The sequence below is a fragment of the Panicum virgatum genome, chromosome 3K (assembly GCF_016808335.1).
Source record: "Panicum virgatum strain AP13 chromosome 3K, P.virgatum_v5, whole genome shotgun sequence".
NCBI lineage: Eukaryota > Viridiplantae > Streptophyta > Magnoliopsida > Poales > Poaceae > Panicum > Panicum virgatum.
The window spans coordinates 10,127,362-10,146,358 of record NC_053138.1 but is presented as its reverse complement, the minus strand read 5'-3'; the positions used below and the strand labels follow the sequence as shown (position 1 = coordinate 10,146,358).

The following is an 18,997-nucleotide window of genomic DNA, read 5'->3' as shown; positions in this document are numbered from 1 at the left end:
CTCTCTCTACATAAATACCAATACTCTATGAGTCTTGAAATTAAACGCAACATAGACCCTAGGAAACCACAACATGAAACTATGCATTGGGAGTTTTAGTTTCAACTATTTTTTCATAGTCTTCTTGCTTACGTGGCTATCTTGGAAACATCAACATAAAATCTTGCACTGGGATTAGCCTTTGAAATTAGGCATGTTTTAAGTCCACAGTTTGATCAACTCCCACAGCAAACATCCAAGCACTAGAAAATAGCAAAATTAAATGCCTCGATCACCAAGTCAAGGGAATCTTTGAATGCAGAACTCAACGCTGATAGGAGCATTCTCGCCGTTATCAAGAACGCAATCCGGCACGACGACCTGGAACCGCTCGTCCGGGTTGTGCCGCCGCCCGCCGGAGAGATCCGCGCACGTTACCACGAACTTGGTCTGCAGCCAGTCGTCCATAGAGTTGGTGATGAGCTCGCAAGTCATCTTCTTCAAGCAGCACGGGCGCTGGTCGTCGACGGCGGCGGCGCGGGGGTGGAGGAGCACGGAGACGGCGCGGCTCTGCGGCTGGCGCACCACGTCCATCAGGAACAGGCACTGCCTGTCGGCCCTGCCATGGTCGTTGTCGAGGCGCGCGGACCAAGTTGAAGCCGTCCTTGAGGCGGATGCGGCTCGACATCTCGCAGGTCCTGACCCTGGCGGAGCACGGCCACCCGTGGACGCCGGCGTCGGCGAGGTGGACCAGGAGCACCTCCATCCGGCCGACGACGAAACTGCAGGCGTCGCCGGGGCTCCGCCAGGCCGCGTTCGGGCACGCGACGCGGGCGGACTCCACCACGCTTTCCATGGCGTGGCACCGGCGGAAGCCACCGGTGGTGCGGCCACGGCACACATGGCACCTGCGCTTGTCCTTGAGCCTGTCACGGCACGGCGAGCACAGTACATGCCCCACGTCACACTGCATGCAGGCAGGAAGGGATCATCAACATTCGCCCAGGATCCGATCAACTATTTAGGAAATTAATGGATCGTTTTTGTATATGTGCAAAGATTGTTCAGAGCTAGGTTGGAAAAATTAGATTTGTTCGATCCTTGATGATCTAAGGAGAATAAGCAACGATCTATGGATTCAATCGATTAGGATTCCTACAACCTATAGACAACGTAAGCATACCTGGAAGAGGGGGGGGGGGGCTTGAGCGGAAGATAGCAGACACCGCAGTCGAGGGCATCCGTGTCCACCATCGCCACGATGACACCTGCCGCCGCCGCGCGGAATCCAATCGCGCCATCGCGCGCTACTTATGTTGCTAGCAATCGATCCGACAAGTTGCACGTGGGCCTTTCCTTCTCTTTATATTCTCTTTGCCCATTATTGCGCGGCACCGGGCCTTCTCGTTAGGGCGGCCCGTTTACTGGGGGCCCGCGCGGAGTTTTATCGTAGGCCCACATAGTCAACACGAACGCCACAAAATTTGAAGGATATTTTTTAGAAATTGTAAATATGTAGAGCCCACAAATATCAAGCGCCCCAATCCACCACCGCGGTGCGCCTTGGAATTTGAAAAATCCCCGTCCCCCTCTCCTCTTTATCATCTTGCCTTTTTCGTTTTTTCCTTTTTGCTAAAAATTTGTGATTTTTAGCAACATCACAAAGTAATATTATAATATAATATTAACATTCATGATTGCAAACATCACCAGGTAATTTTTCAAGGTGTTCAACTTGTTAGCAACATCATAAGGTAATTATTTTTTTCTAGCACTATTTTTTTTCTCACCATACAATTTGAGCTTTATAAGTCATACAGTTTTTTTGTAGTTCAAAACTTTGTCATACAACTTTTAAATAAGTTATGTATGATGACATAAATTATATACATAAGGTTCCAGACAAATCGCGCATCAAAAGTTGCCTATCACAAGTTATGCATCATAAGTTCCACAAGTTATGCATCATAAGTCCGGCATCACAAGTTATGCATCATAAGTTGTGTATCACAAGTTATGCATCATAAGTTATACAATTTAGAAACAAGTTATGCGGATATAAGTTATGAACGCACGGCATCAAGTTCAGGTTCACGTAATAAGTTAGGCATAAGCAATATGTCATACAAGTTTTCAATAATTTTTTTTTCCAGACCACAACTTGTGCTTCACAAGTTATATGATATGTAGTATGACATAAATTAAGTTATAAAGTTTTTTCGCTCGACAACTTGTGCATCATAAGTTATAAAACTTATAAATAAGCCAAGGACCACCACATAAATTATGCATTAAGTGACATGTGCATATATTTATATTTTTATCTTTTTTTCATTTTTTGTGCTTCTGAATGTAACTTTTATTTGACTTCCCCCACCCGATATACTCCCTACATCCCTAACGGTCCCAAAAAAAAATATATGCGTTCTGAAATAGAATTATTTCGGTGATATTTCAAAAACAAGCCCACCTGACATGATTCTTTCCGTCGGGCCATATCGGCATTTAGTGTGGGCGGCCTAAAAAAAAAAAGAAAATGTCCCCTAAGCTCGCGGGCCGTCATGTAGTGCGGGGGCGGCCCAAAAAGGAAAGAAAATGACCCTGAAGACGGAAATGGAATATGTCAATGTTGTCGGAAATCGTTTGCTACTTCCCGTCCTAGGGCGCGCGCGAACTAGCAACGCCCCGCCGACGCCCTCTCCGTTCTTGGGGAGTGTCAGTTTTGAATTGAATGAAATGGGAATCGATTCGATTTTCGGAAAACCAATTTGACTTTCGCTTTGACATGGGTTTTGTGGATCACTTCCGGTGACGTGCTAGGGTCCTGAATTTCGAAGACAGGGCAAGCATGCAATGCAGTGCAGGTGGTGAAGGAGGAGCTCGGGCGACTGTGGGGGTGTTTGGATTGTAGCCACAACTTGCCACGCCTAACGTGCGGCTCGCCACAGCAGCACTGGCCAGCGTTTGGTCTATGACACACGAGCCACACCTAAGGTTTGGCTCGCCACCGCAGCATTGGCCAACGTTTGGTCTCTGACTAGACTGCGGCAGCCACAGGGAATCCAGTACAAAATCACGCCACACCCAGTACAAAATCACGCCAACACTGTGGCGTTGTTTTTCTCCGCCTCCGCCACACTCTGCCACAGTTTGGCGTGGCGACCACTCTCATGTTCGCGCTGTCTCCACCTCTGCCACAGTCTGCCGCAGTTTGGCGTGGCTGGTGGTGGCCATGAACCAAACACCCCCTGTGTCTCACATGTTGCGTGTGCATATCATTAAAGAAGACTTGCTAAAGCTGTTCCAAAGCTTTTATGATGGGGAGCTAGATATTTTTAGGGTCAATTTTGCTAATATCACACTTATCCCAAAAGAACCCAATGCTTGTACCATGAACAAGTTTAGACCCATTAGCCTGCTGAATTGTAGCTATAAGATCTTTACTAAGGTGCTTACTAATAGGATCAATTTAGTTGCAGATAGGCTTACTAGTGGTAATCAAACTGCTTTCATAAAGGGCAGATACATTCTTGAAAGTGTTGTCAATCCACAGTGTACACCAATCTGAAGGAGCTGGTGGTATACTGAAGTTGGACTATGAGAAGGCTTATGATAAAGTAAATCAGGAGTTTCTTTTAGAAATCCTTTCTAAGAGAAATTTTGGTGATAGATGGATAGGCTGGATTAAGCAGCATCTTTATAATGGCTCTGTAGGAGTCCAAGTGAATGAAAAGGTAGGGAACTTCTTTGAAACTGGTAAAGGTTTGAGACAAGGTGATCCTCTGTCTCCCATCCTTTTCAACTTGGTGGTAGATGTACTTACCAGGATGTTCCAAAAAGCCCAAGATCATGAATTAATTAAAGGCCTTGGGTGTGAGCTAATTCCTCAAGGGGTTATCAGTCTGCAATATGCAGATGATACTATCCTCTTCCTTTCTGACAATGTCGAAAAAGCTAGAAACATGAAGTACATTTTAGCTTGTTTTGATAATATCGTATGAGAATAAACTATACCAAAAGTGAGATCATTCCATTAAATCTAGGGGATCAAGTTAAGCTTAGTCTTGTGGAGATTTTTGGTTGCCCTGTGGGGCCTTTTCCCATCAAATATCTGGGTATCCCCCTCCATTTTGAGAAATTAAAAAGAGAGGACCTCCAACCTCTAGTGGATAAAATTGTCAAGAGAATAGCTGGTTGGAGGGGGAAACTCCTGTCCTATGCTGGTAGGTTAGTCTTGATCAAAACATGTTTGACTAGTATACCTATCTATTTGATGTCCTTTTTCAAATTTCCTAATTGGGCCCTAGATCTTATTAACTCTCTTATGGCCCATTGCCTCTGGAACAATTTCGAGGAACATGGAAAACTGCACTTAGCAAACTGGAAACTAGTTAACATGAAAAAAGATTATGGTGGTTTGGGTGTGCCTGATTTGAAAGACCTCAATTTGGTCCTGTTGGGATCTTGGGTTAAGAGGTTCATTCTAGATGAAGGGAAACTTTGGCACCAAATCATGGGAACATATCAAGTGCAAACCAATCTCTTCGTGCAAACTATGGAAACTTCAATCTGGGCCATCAGATCAACATCCAAGGGGAGGGGCGCAGAGAGGTGGGAGGGGGAATTTGTAAAAGTGTGATTATCCAATTCAAGGGCGGGTCCAGATTGTAAAATTATCCAATCCGCCATACCCCTTGGATGTTGATCCAAGGACTTAGATTGAAGTTTTCATAGTTTGCACGGAGAAGTTAGTTTGCATCTGATACGTTGCCCCAAATCATTTAGAGGAAGTATGAGAGGGATGCCCATAATAACTTTTGCCCCCCCCCCCACTCCCAACCCTCAACCTTTTGGAAGGGGGTTTTATGGGCTGCCCAAGCTCTAAAATTCGGTTATAGATGGAAAGTTGGCGATGGTAGGAAAATTAGATTCTGGGAAGATACTTGGTTTGGAACTGCCCCTTTAGCTGTGCAGTTTTGGGATTTGTTTAGCATTTGTAATCAAACGTATTACTGTATTAGACTAGCAGAATTCAATAGACGTTTTTTTTGCTTCGCTTTCCGCAGCCGCAGCGCAGTTCCGCGCCGGAGCCCGGAGGGCCGGACGCCGCCCGCCCGGCGGCCGATCGCCGACGGCGCCCTGCGCCCCACGCCCGAGACCCGAATGCCTGAGCAGCCCGACGCCTCGACGGCAAGCCAGAAGCAAATCAAGCAATCGGCGAGGGCTAGCTGGGCGCATCACGACATCACGCATGTGTGCTTACTGCTGATGCACGCAGCACGTCAGCACGCAAGGCAAGTCACGTATTCATTGACATCTATTCATAACCATTTAAATTAACCATCTCTCTCCTAACTTATTTTAACTTTAATTTCAGCACAAAGTACTATCATATCATCTAGAAAATATCCATCCGGCAGCGAGAAAAGGAAGAGGAAACAAGCTGATGTGTTTCTTGAAACACAGAGAGGGGCTCTTGATAAATTTTTTAGAACTAATGCAAGCACTTCAAGAAATCCGGATGAGTTGGCTTTGGCTATAGTCCCTGTGGAGGAACATCCAAACATTGATCTAGGAGATCATCAGAGCCCTACACCGGAAGAAAATATTGATATCAACACAGATGATGACATTGTGAATGATCATGAGCCAATATTTAATTCATCTCCTACAGAGGGTGCTAATCTTGATGATGAACCGGTTTTTACTGAAGATATCTATGATCCAGTAAATTGGAATAATATTGATAGCAAGGCAAGGAATATAATAGTAGAGAAGGGGCCTATAAGAGAAGAAAATGTTGTGTTTCCTTTGGATGCCAATGGGAGACATTTTTCATACACTCATTACTCTGAAAAAATACGCAATGGGGAGATTCGTGATAGAAAGTGGTTAGTCTATTCAAAATATATTGGTAAAGTGTTTTGCTTTTGTTGTAAACTTTTCAATTCAGAAAACTGCAAGAGTTCATTGGCACATGATGGGTTCAAAGATTGGAGGCACATCAACGAGAGGCTACAAGAACATGAAGGTAGTATCGAGCATATTACCAACATGAACTCTTGGAATGAATTGAGGGCTAGACTCAGCAAGAATGAAACAATTGACAAAGAATTGCAGCATCAAATCGCACAGGAGAAAGAGCGTATTAGGCAAGTTTTATTTAGAATAATAGCTGTTGTGAAATTCCTTGGTAAACGGAATTTGGCTTTTAGAGGATCAAAGGAGCAACTTTACGATGACCAGACTGGTAATTTCTTAGCTTGTGTTGAGATGTATTAGAGTATATTTGGTAGTTGTAGATATATGTATCATAGACTGCCATATGTATCCCGGGGAGTCTTGCCCCCCAAGTCATGTACTCTTATATATACCGGCCGAAGCCTCAATGCAATACAACAATCCATCAATTACACCAATTCTATTATTCTACATGGTATCAGAGCATCTGCAGCGCCCTGACCGTTGTGACTGCGGGGGATGTCAGTTTACCGACTTCTCTCCCGTCTCACCGTCTGCGATGCTCCCGTTGTGACTGTGGGGGGATGTTAGAGTATATTAGGGATATCTCTATATTAGGTAGATTAGGATTGTATCCGTATCCTACCAGATCTGTAGGAGAGGCTCCTTGCCCTCCAAGTCATGTACCCCTATATATTCAGCCCCAAGGCTCAGGCTAATACAATCCACAACACTACACCAATTCCATTCTCCTATATGGTATCACGAGTTTAGGGTTTCAGATCCTAGGCAACCTTCCGCTGCCCTAACCCTAGTGCTGCCAGCGCCCCTCCTCTCGCGCCGCTGCCTTCCCCCTGTTTCCCACGGCGCCCCTCCAGGGCGCCCCCTCGCCTGCCTTCTAGCGCCCCCCCGGGAGGTCGCCCATGACCTCCACCAGGGGCAGCGCCCTCCATCGCGGCGGATCGAGTTAATGCGCCGCCTTTAGAGCCTCCGGTAGCAGTACATCGTCACGTACCTCTCCATCCGCCGTGGAAACCGTCGACGGCGACCTCGACCAGCGCTGCCGTGGTGGTAGCTGCGGTCAACCGCGGCGCACGCGTCCTTCCTTGCACTGCCGTGGTGGCAGATCGGGCTTCCGCGCGCGCCCACCACCAGTCATCGACAGGTCCCATGGCAGCGCCGACCCTCCATCTCGTCGATCACGGCGGGGATCCGCCCGCCTCCGCATCCGCGGCCGTGGAGCCACCCGGCACCAACCTAGCGGACTCCGCTTGCACCCGTCGGGCACCGCGCCGCCCGCCACCGTCGCCGGCCGGGACCCGCGACCCCGACCGCTAGACACCTCCGCCGCCCCGTTGCAGATCCCCGCCGCCCAATCCATCATCGTCGCTGGGCGCCTACCCAGCGAGCCTCTGCCTTCTCTCCTCTATTTCGGTCCCTCTGACCGACGGGTGAGAGAAGGACAGAGATAGGAGGGGTGAGGTGCCTGTGCTACGCGCACCCGGAGGTCCTACACGAGATGTTGCAGCTGATTTCTTTTTGGTAATTTCTCTGAATTTTTACTCGATCACTGATCGAGATTGCGTCGCCCAACGCCCGTCGACCACATGCCTCTTCTTCGACATCGTCACCGGCCGTTCTTCTTTAACACCCGTGTCGCCCGGGCTGGCGTGTGGTGAGTGTCGGTGCACCACCTGCAGCGCCGCCATGCCCCTCCGCGACACGGTCTCCAAGCCAATCATCCCCGACTTCTCCGCCATGTTTTTGATCTGCGCAGCATTGTCGTCCGTCGTCTCGTGTGTGCACCCTCGGTCTGATCAGCCGATCAGCATACACGCACGGATCTGGGACGGGTGTTCTCAGTACGCGTGCATCTTCCCCGAGCATGGAGGGCTGCCGCTGTGTCGTCTCTTCGAGCAGCAGCGGTTCCACACGTGGTCTCCTCCGTCGTTGCATCTACACCGCCGCCAACCACGTCCACGACCTCATCGTCGACTCGTCGCTGCGCGCTTCACGCATGGTCTTCGTCAAGCTGTACGAGTTCTTCGCCGTCTCCTTCGAGCACCGCCGCCGTGTCATCCGGATCACTCGGCCTTGTGCTAGAAAGTCTGGATTCCCCTCATCGCTTCGTCTGGCACAACCACGTCGCCAGCATCGCCATCTCGTCCCCGACTACTTCGTCTACTCCAGCAACAGCAGGCGTTGGCACCTTCTACCTCGCCTTCTTCTGTGCCCGCGACCGCCATGGAGACCTTCTCTGCTGGTCCCCCCGGCGACGGCATCTGGTTGTGCATCCTCCCTTGCACGTCCGGTATTGGCAACACCGGTGCATGCCCATCGTCCCCGATGCGTTCCCGAGCCTGGCAAACTCGGGTATGTGTCGCCCGATGGCCTGACTGCATCGACTTCGGCATCGCTCCCTCTACGACTGCCTCGACGCGTCGCCATCTTCCTCTCCGGCGTTTTCTCCATTACGCCACCACCATGGCACCTCCTCGTGCGCCCGCGGCTTCATGTGCGGCTACCTCGTCTTCGGCAACCTCGACAGCTCTACGTCGACCACGGCTATCCTATGCACGGCATCTTCAATCATGGCTCCTCGCCCTCCAACTCGGCTACCTCGACATCGGCACAAAGGGCTACCATCCGCATGAGTTACTTGCCGGTTTTCTCTCCAGTCGCAGAATCCGCACCAAACCGACGTTATGAATGCGGGGGGATGTTAGTCCGTTGGCTACTGCTTTTGGCTTCTTCTCCAGTCTCACCATTTGCGGTGCTCCCGCTGTGACTGCGGGGGAGTATTAGAGTATATTTGGTAGTTGTAGATATATGTATCGTAGACTGCCATATATCTCGGGGAGTCTTGCCTCCCAAGTCATGTACTCTTATATATATATATATATATATATATATATATATATATATATATATATATATATATATATATATATATATATATATACCGGCCGAAGCCTCAATGCAATACAACAATCCATCAATTACACCAATCCTATTATTCTACAAGATGATTAGAGAATTTGATTTGGTAATGTAAGACCACCTTAGATGTATTCAAAGGAAGGAGATCCAGTATCATTATCTCAGTCATAAAATTCAGAATGAGTTGATTTCTCTTTTGGCTTCCGAGATTACGAGTTCAATCATAAAGATTGTTAAAGAGGCCAAATATTTTTCTGTTATTCTTGATTGTACCCTAGATGTCAGTCATCAAGAATAAATGAGTTTATTGGTTCGATGTGTTAATATGTCTACTGGAAAAAGTGAGGAGTATTTTTTGGGTTTCTTGAAGGTAGATGACAGATCTGGTAAGGAGCTTTTCAATTCAATGGTTGATTCCATTAAGTCCTTTGGTCTCGATGTTGATGATATCAGGGGTCAAGGTTATGATAATGGCTCCAACATGAAGGGAGCCCATAAGGGAGTGCAAAGACGATTGCTTGATATAAATTCAAGAGCTATGTACATGCCATGTGCTTGCTATAGTCTTAATTTGACTCTTTGTGATATGGCTAAATCTTGCAGTAAAGCTGTTTCATTTTTTTGGAATTGTTCAACGGATATATGTACTGTTTTCCACTTCTACCAAGAGATGGAATGTTTTGCTTGAATATGTTGAAAGTTTAACTGTGAAATCATTGTGCAATACTCGTTGGGAGAGTCGGATCAAAAGTGTCAAAGCAATTAGATTTCAAGCACCTGAGTTAAGATCTGCTTTGCTTCACTTAAGTAAAGATAAGGATGTTGAGGCAAAGGATAGGAGTGATGCAAAGAATTTATTTAATGTGCTTGGTACTTTTGAGTTCATACTTGGTATGGTTATTTGGCATGACATTTTATTTACAGTGAACAGTGTAAGCAAGAAGTTGAAGTCACCATCCATGTGCATTGGTGCTACCTTACAACACATAGAAGGTACCGTGAATTTCTTTGAAAACTATAGAAATGAAGGCTTTGCTTCTAGTTTGGTCACTGCTAAATAAATTGCATCAAAAATGGGTATGCAGCCATCATTCCCAATAAAGCGACGTGCTTCTAGAAAGAAACAATATGATGAAACTGATTGTGAGAAAGTAATTCTAGAAGCCCAGAAAGCTTTGGAAGTCAATTATTTTTTAGTTATGGTTGATATGACAATTAGCTCACTGGAATCCAGATTTGAAGAACTACAATCATTTAAAAGTATATTTGGGTTTTTGATGAGTTCGGCTACCTTAAAATCATTGGATAGTATTAAGCTAAGAGAGTGTTGCACTACTTTTGCAAGCACTTTCTCTTTTGAGGGTTCATGTGATGTTGATTTAAATGATCTAATTTCAGAACTATGTGTTCTTCAGTTGAGTTTAACAGATAATCCAATGACTGCTATGGAGATTTTTGAGTATGTTAGAGAAGTGGACTGTCCTAATATTTTTATTGCTTATCGGATCTTATTTTCCGTGCCAGTCACTGTAGCATCAGCTGAAAGGTCATTTTCAAAGCTGAAGCTATTGAGGAATTATTTGAGGTCCACAATGTCTCAAAAAAGGTTAAATGGTTTGACAATTTTATACATCGGGAAGAAATTATTGGATGAAATCAATATTGATACTATGGTCACCAACTTCGCATCTAAAAATATTAGAAGAAATTTTTAAGGTAATATATAGATTGTTTGATGTCAATATTCTTTATACAATTTAAGTGTTTGGTGGTACTATTTGTTCATATATTATTTATTAGTATATATTATTATTAATATAATAATAATATTATTATTGTTATTAAAGGGCTTCCTAATATAAATCTCGCTCCGGGCCCCTAAAATCTCAGGGTCAGGCCTGCGTAGGCGCCGCCGGCCGCTCTCCTACGCCGCCACCAACTCTGACTCGGCGGGCTCCAGCTCCCTCTTCTTCTTATTTCTATATGTTATTCCCCCACGGCTCCGTGGCCTCTCAGCATGACCACGTCGTCCTAAAAAATGTGGTCCTTTGGATTTGCTTTGTGCGGCTCTGATCTGAGGGGTTGTTTGGTTTGAGGGGCTAAACTTTAGTCTATGTCACATAAAAAAAAATTAGTATTTAAAAGTATTGAATAAAAGTTAATTATAAAACTAACTGTAGAACCCTGGGGCTAAACTGCGAGACGAATATAATGAGATATATTAATTCACAATTAGTGGATAGTTACTGGAGCATCACTGTAACAAATTATGGATTAAGTAGGCTCATTAGATTCGTCTTGCGAATTAGCACTCAGCTGTCAAAAAACATTTATAAATAGATTTTATTTGATACTCGAAAATAGTAAAAAAAATTATGTGACAGACTAAAAAATTTTCCGAGAAACCAAACACCACCTCAAGTTCACACACTGTATCTTGGTCCAGTCCTCCGAAGTCCAAGATTCACATGCTGTGCTCTCTGCATCACGCGTAAAGTTACTGGTTCCGTTCCTTCCACGAAATTTCCCAACATCCTCTTTTCCATGTTGCCGCTCTGACGCGCAGGCGAGGAGCGCGTCTCATCTCCACAGCTGCTATGTCGCTGTCGCTGTCGCCGTCGTCGCGCCGCGATACCGCTGCTCGGGTACCCCGAGGCCGCCTGCCTTTTGCTGCTCCCCGACCGCGGATGGTCCGGCCAGGCGAACGCGCGCGGCCGGGCCGGCTTCGCCGCTCCTCGCCCACGGCTAGTCCGGGGCCGCCGCTCCCTGCGCGTAGCCTGCCTTGCGCCTTGGCTCGTCGCTCGCGACCGGCCAGTGGCGACTGTCGCTCCCCGCCCGTGGCTTCGCCGCTCCTCGCCCACGGCCGGTCCGGCGTCGATGCTTCCTGCCCGTGGCCAGCCCTTCGCTCCGGCTCCTTGCTCGCGGCTGGCCAGGCGGCGGCCTTCGCTCCCGCCCACGGCTTCGCCGCTCCTCACCCACGGCCGGTCCGGCGCTGCCTGCCCTGCGTCTAGGCTCCTCGCTTGCGGAAGGCCAGGCGACGGCCATCACTCCCCGCCCGCTGCTACGACCGTGGCGCTCCCGTGCTGCTGCGATGTCGATCGTGGAGCTCGCTTCTGGCGTCAGATTTTCGGCGGGTGAGTATAGCAAAATCATTTTCTCAATTTGTTTCCATTATTATCATCATCCAGCAATCTCCATTTCTTTAGGCCGTCGATGCTCGTGGTGTGCCTTCTTACTCTGGCCAAGCTACAGCTTGGGTCCGTGGCCGCTTCGCAGTTCGCGGTGTGCCTTCTTACTCCGGCCAAGCCACAGCTCGGCTCCGCGGCCGCTTCGCAGCGCAGACCCCGAAAAGTCTGCCGCGTCCCCTCCCTACCGAGTCGCTGTCAGGGTTTCCTAACCGACCGTTTGGACCGAACCGGAGGTTACCGGTCAAATTCAAAATTTAAATTCAAATGCGCAGTTCAACCGGTATACCGGTCCGGTTTGACCGGTTACCGGTGGAATGAACAAAAAAACCGCCCGTTTAAAATTGGTTCCCCGGTGCGAAATAAATGAAAATTTTGTCATGAGTTATGCACATATTAATGTCAAAGATCACACCAAAGCAACAATTTATAATCATGCATACGAATACAATAGTAATAACCGTGCATACAATAATCGTAATCGTGCATACACTGATAAACATACACATCACTAAAAGTTCAACGTAAGAATGGGAAGACCCCCATTTGGGACGCCATTTGGTATTCGGTGGTGGACATCACATTCAAACCTCGCACTTTAATCAGCTCAGCCTTATAGTCTTGCCAAGATTGCCCTGTCCACGCCGCTTGTTGTCTCCCATTCCTGAACTAACATAACGTAAAAATAGGGGTCTTCCCATTTATATACCCATCTCGTAGGTGGCTGCATGCTGATGTCAGGTATGAGATAGTGAAATGACTGTGAGGTATCACTGTAGGACGAAGAAGAGTACTGTGGAGTGTCGTAGTTCGTCGGTTCAACCGTTCTCCTCTGCGATTGCAGTGCTCCATGGTCGTGGTCCTGAGTAACATATGTAAACTGAGTCTCCCCTACAATCAACCATATATCATAATTAGTACTCGTAGTCAGAAACATGTGTGCATATGTAAGTATAATGTATACCTGTGAAACGAACACCACCACCACCACTACCACCAGCACCACCACCACCACTACCACCACCAGCAGCAGCATCAGCATCGTCACTATCATCAGCATCATCAGTCGAGCTTCTATCCCCAGTTTTCTGATACGGTGGACTACGCTCACCATCGCCATCATTAGTGGAGGTGTCGCTACTCACCGGTTTTGCTGCTGCTTTGTCTTTTCGTTTTTTGACGCTTCGGGTCACCCTTCGTAGCCCCCTTCTGGAACTTCCTCTTCCCAAGGTGAGTGTCACCCACATGCTTACGTGCCCAATCGATGATGCAATCATCCCCCGTAGTCTCACGTAGATCTGAGAGGTTTATTTGATCCGTCACAATATGGGATGGGAGAGGGACGTCTTCGTCATCATCATCCTCGTCCAGAACTGGAGCCCGGTTAGATCTACCATATTCCATCCATTCTCGCACCGGATTATTCTCATCATAAAATGAAAGATGGACGAGCTGATCAATGAAATCACCTTCTTCACGCATCGGTGGGCCGGAGACCTCCTTAAGTCGCAGACGACGGTTGTAGTTGACATAGACAAGCTTGTTAAGTTTCTTATGCGACAACCGATTGCGAACCTTTGTATGCAGCAAGGTAAAAGTACTCCAGTTCCGCTCACATCCACTGGACGAACAACATTGTGAAACAAGCCGCATGGCAAGATACTGCAGCTTTTGGAGTGCTTGATCCGAACATCATCCACCAGGACGCTGCATGTGGAACCAAGTATGTAAGCAATATATTCGAATAGAGAAAACAACAATGTCGTACGGAATAACTCTTACATGGGGATGTCTTTAGGTCCATCACCATTTTTATTGCCATTTCACTGCCGAACTCGCCAACCTTCGTCCGAAACACCTCAAACTCCTGCAATGCCTACACGGCGCTCTAGACATCCGTCATGCGCTGAAATGTATCCTTGAGTCCACGAAACATTTCTTGAGTTGGATCCATCGTATATGAATACCTCGGATTTAGGACAGCAGTTGCAAAATATAAATCACTTTAAATAAGCATAAGGTCAATAGAGCTTCAAAATAGATGCATCGTATAGTCGTACCTGGACCCACATACGTGCCTATGAACACATCACGCATCCTACCGTCCACAACACTAAGATACTCCATCCGAGTGGAAACATTGTTTCCAAAGAAAGACGCCAGCTCCTGTCTCATATTCTGGCAGGCCATTACGACTTCACACATATTGGGCCGCTTGTCATGATCTGCGAAGCGAAGGAACTTGTATATTGGTTGAACTGTGTCGATGATATATTTCAGTCCCTCCCACCACTCCATACTTGAAAACCTGACATGAGTAAATCTACCATCTTCGGTATCCGCCCATTTGCTTTGTAAAAACTCAGTAGATGCCATCCATTGCATGAAACGATCACATTTTCGATAGATGCTCTCTAGAAACATGTAGTTGGTTCCAAATCTAGTAGCATTCCACTTGACCAACTCACCACCGATTGCATTCCTCATCATTGCATTCAACTTACCATGATTGTGTAACCAATTTGAAATTACCTTGCAATGCTTGATCGTACCAGCATGTTCGGGCCTTTGAGCTATATCCTTCAACATCAAATTGACGGTGTGTGCTAGACAAGATGTCCAAACAATGTGTTCATACACCTCTCCTAGTGCCTTGCATGCTTTCTTGTAGTTCGAGCCGTTGTCGGTGACTATATGCATGACATGCTCTGGTCCAATCTCGTCCACCACCTTTCGAATCTCCTATTGAAATAGACAAAAACTTTAGTAACCTTCAAAACATACTCAATGTCAATGGATCATATTTAGGGGCTATCTTCATCAAATATGCGGCATCTTGAGTTCTTCCACTCGCATCAATAGACTTGTGGAACCACATGACCCCATTGCAATATATCAAAAAGTTGATGACACTCATCCTCGTCGGGCCAGTCCATGAATCACACATTAATGTGACGCCAAATAAGGGCCAGTATTTCTGAAACTTTACGTACCTCGTCTTCTAGTCTTGTTCGTTCTGATCAAGGTACTTGCCATCAATATCTCATCCAGTGGGTGATGCGATACCTTCACCTGTAACCATATGGAAATCATGAGATACAAGAATGTAAGCTCATTAGTGTCATTCTAATGAAAGAAAATTTACCCCACTTCTGTGTCTCCCTGACCGCGCTGACAAAGTATGGATTGTCAGCCTGTCTTTCAGGTACTCCCGCAATATGAAAAAACTTTGACCAAGCTTTACCAATAGCTTCCTTTGCATTCCTACCCTTCTGCGTCCAGGAGCCTGTATCAATCCTTGGTTGCGTCATTCCTCTTCTCCCATCGGATGCCAAGTTGTAGTCCTCCACCGCAGGACTCTCCCTCTGCGAAGTTGCCCTTCGAAACATTCTCTGCATAGGATTTCCTCTGGTCGAACCACTACCCCCTCCATGCTCATATGCACCTCCTCTCTGTTCCACCCCCCGTCGGTACTCAGCTTCCGCTCTCGATAGATCCATGACATGCTGCAGTTGAGACTCCTCATCTTCTTCTTCACTGTGATAGTTTCCCTCCGCTGCAGCCTCCTTCCGTCTCAACCTCTCTCGAGCCCGGTCAGCAGTTGCCTTTTTAGCCCTCTCAATCTCATGCTGAAAGTACTCCCGCACATTTGGTGGCACATTCCTGCAATGGACCACCTCCGCCCCGCGCCCAGCCAAATGTTGTTTCAATCTAGTCGCACCACCTCCTGCTTTCTGCGCATGACAATAGTTGCATCGCCATCCGGAATAAAGATTTTCACCATGTTCCCATACAACATCTTTATCTCTGGCTGACATTGTCTATCTGCATAAATGGACAACAAAAATATATCATTGACATAAATAAAATCTACGTAAATCAAAAACATATCAATCATAAAAATAAAATCTACATAAATCAAATATACACCTAAATCAAACCTACCTAAGTGGCTAAGTCATATACACACCTAAATCATACACCTAAATCTTACCTAAATCCTAACTACACCTAAGTCATACACCTAAATCTTACCTAAACACTAAAACAAATCATATATATTCTAAGTCAACTCCTAAGGGGAAAAAAAACTTACCTTCCGGCGGCTGACCGCCGCCCGGGCAGGCTTACCGGTGCTCCTGGCCGGTATACCGGGCGCGGGAGCCGCCAAACCGGCGCGGCCCAGAAGATCCGGCGCCCGGCCGGTATACCGGTGCTTCTGACCGGTTAGCCGCGAAACACGGGCGCCTGGACGGTGGTGCGCGCCGGTCGGGGCGCGGTGGCGGCGGACCAGGCAGGGGAAGGGGCAAGGGCGGAGCAGGCGTGAGGGTTCTGGAGGGGGTCACGCCCGCGTCACTTATATGCCGGCGCGATGGGCCAAAGTGGGCCTTAATGGGGCGGCCCAATTTTTTTTTTTTTGGTGCTTGCCCGTGGGAGTGGGAACAGAGACCAGAAAGATGTGCGTGCGGGAGAAAGAGCAGAATGGAGGAGACAGTTTGCAAAAATGGAGAGACAAAGAGCAATTTTGTTCAAATTTTCAATTACTTCCATAAAAAAATTCAATTACTTTTTCTTCGATATCGTTGATACCTGATTTGATTTTCCAAATAGGAAAATGAGTCGTCTCTTCCTCCTAGACTCCAAGCCAACTCGAGATGTCGCTACGCGCTGGCCTGGGCAGCGTGGGACGGCAAGCGCACAGCTGGAGCGAGGGAATGATGTGGTTGTCCATCAAAGTCAACCTGAACTTGCTCGGTGAGTTGTTTATTGCTTAAATATAGTATTCTCTTTGGGATGCACAACTTTTCAAAGAAAGTCCTCTTGCTTTGCTTTGATCCTTCGTGCCAGTGCCAGTGGTTAATTGCTGCTTGATTTGGGTTGTTGCCTTTCTGTAGAAGGTAGAGACGATGAGCAGCATCAACGATGGGGAAATAGCTCTGCTCAATCGCATACTAGAAATGAGTTTTTGCCGCCGGCTATCAAGGGCAACAGGTGCCGATCAATCAACAATGATAAGTGGTCAGTTAACCTTGATTCTTTGGTGTTAAGTTTGTTGTTCGCGTCCAAAACATCATAATTGAATATTAGCATTGGTAATTGCAGAATAATTAGTCAGTCTCGGTAAAAGAGATGACATATCCAATAACTGTAATAAATAGTGTGCCCAGTCAATCTTGTTATTTTTTGTGTTAACTTCACATTTCATTAAATTTGTAATACAATGCGGGCAGCCACATTGTCTCTGAAGTCTGAACTGATCTGGAGCTCTTGCATAATAAACAAGATTATAGACTAAATTTAATGAACATGTCGATCTGACAAAGGAAGAAGACTGCTTGGCCATGTGTCCATCCTGGAGCTTGTGAATCTGGAAATTAATTTTTTCCTTGTGTTTATACATAGATTGGACCTTTATAGGACAAGAGCAAGTACATTTTGTTTTCTTCATGGTCACATTTCGATCAATGAATAAGTATAGTTGTTTTCTCCATGTTACGTTGGCTAGTGTATATAAAAGGCAGGAAGAAATGAAACCATTTTACCATTTTTAATTGTAAATGGCTTTACTAGCAGTTTTAAAGTAGAACATCATGACAGTCACTTCAGGTATGTTAATTTGGATATTGATATTTCGGAAATATATGCCAAGCACCAGAGGCTCAGTACATGATAACTGGTCAGTCCCTATGCTTGGTTCTGCACTGAGCCTTGTAGCTTCACTACCTATTGAAGAATGCATAAAGCAACAGTTTGTACAAAAACAGCACTAGCTGTGACAAGCCATGATTAAGGATCACCAATAGCACTAGGAGTGCCTTAGTAAGAACTAATAGTTCTGAGAACTAAACCTCTAGCTAATGCATATTAAGTTCTTTGTTCCATAATAGAACTGCTTGTTTAATTTTGCGCAGCATTTTGAAAACAATCCAATGCCGTATGTCTGTATGGCCAACTAGACAATTGCCATTGTAAATATTTAGCATCTTGCTACCTTACCCAAATGTGACTGACCTGGCTATTTCAGCAAAATTATCCTCGAACTATTGGAATGCTAATCTGTATGGACCATTTAGTTACTTTACCCATATTATGACAATGATAACTCTACTACATCTTTAATCAAACAGTCATCGCTCTTTCTGAAACAAAAAAGGTAATCATCTAACTCTTTAATGACCAAAAATGCTTCTTGCGCTCACCGAACAGCTTATACTATCATACATGTACTCCTTAATACTTGGGCTACATCTGCTACCTAGGCTGTTTTGCATAAAACGGGGCCGTTACGATCTTATTTGATTACATCTGAAAAAAAATTAAATTTTCTAACCCTTTAACTTTAACTCCGATCTTCCTGTTTCTCTTTTCCCCGCTAGATCTTATAAAAAAACGTACATACCATTTTCATAAATATACATTCCCGTATAAATGAAACATCTTCACTAGTTCTTCTCTCCACCCGCCCTGCTGCCGCCGCCGTCAATCAAGAGTTGCGCGCGGGCGCGGCGGCGCGGGTCATCGGCACGTCGTAGGCAGCCGCACCTGTGTGCTTCTTGGGCATCTCCAGGGGGACGTGGTAGGCGCCGTCCTCCCTCGCCAGCCGGCCTCCTCATGCAAAGGCAGCTGGTGTTGACTCATGTGCCAGCTCGTCTCCCGGTGGGTCCTCATGTGTCAGACTACTAGATCGAGGCTCAGGTCAGCTCCACCGTACCCGTACGGACTACGGAGGACGACACGGCCGCCTTTTTTTTTTGCCTTGTGCAGTTGTGCTGACGCCATCGTCTCCATGCACTGCACGTGGGTTTTGTCCTGAGCGGGGGCCTGCTAGATCGGGCCCACCACGTCAGTCTCACGATCACGGTTACCTAATCCGGAGCCAAACCGGCATGATGCAAATTTGTGCAAGTACTGTACAAAACACATAATACAAA

The 18,997-nt window shown here is 46.4% G+C and overlaps 1 protein-coding gene and 1 long non-coding RNA gene across 2 annotated transcripts; one reads left to right on the top strand and one right to left on the bottom strand.

Moving 5' to 3' along the window:
• Window positions 1-279: 279 nt before the first annotated feature.
• LOC120700583 lies at window positions 280-952 on the bottom strand. Its single transcript, XM_039984836.1, has 2 exons — window positions 629-952; window positions 280-549 (listed from the first exon to the last, which is right to left on the bottom strand). The coding sequence occupies exons 1-2, from the start codon at window positions 950-952 to the stop codon at window positions 280-282; spliced, it is 594 nt and encodes a 197-aa protein (XP_039840770.1).
• A 10,504-nt stretch (window positions 953-11,456) lies between these two features.
• LOC120697463 lies at window positions 11,457-17,489 on the top strand. The gene is made up of 3 exons (XR_005684477.1): window positions 11,457-12,014; window positions 16,677-16,820; window positions 16,961-17,489. It is a non-coding gene; the product is annotated as an uncharacterized LOC120697463 (long non-coding RNA).
• Window positions 17,490-18,997: the final 1,508 nt, after the last annotated feature.

Bases quoted from the DNA above. Each gene is read 5' to 3' on its own strand.
- LOC120700583 (XM_039984836.1), bottom strand. From the start codon at position 952: ATGCAGTGTGACGTGGGGCATGTACTGTGCTCGCCGTGCCGTGACAGG. The intron at 550-628 runs GTCCGCGCGCCT...CGCCAGCCGCAG, and splicing joins TCAAGGACGGCTTCAACTTG to AGCCGCGCCGTCTCCGTGCT.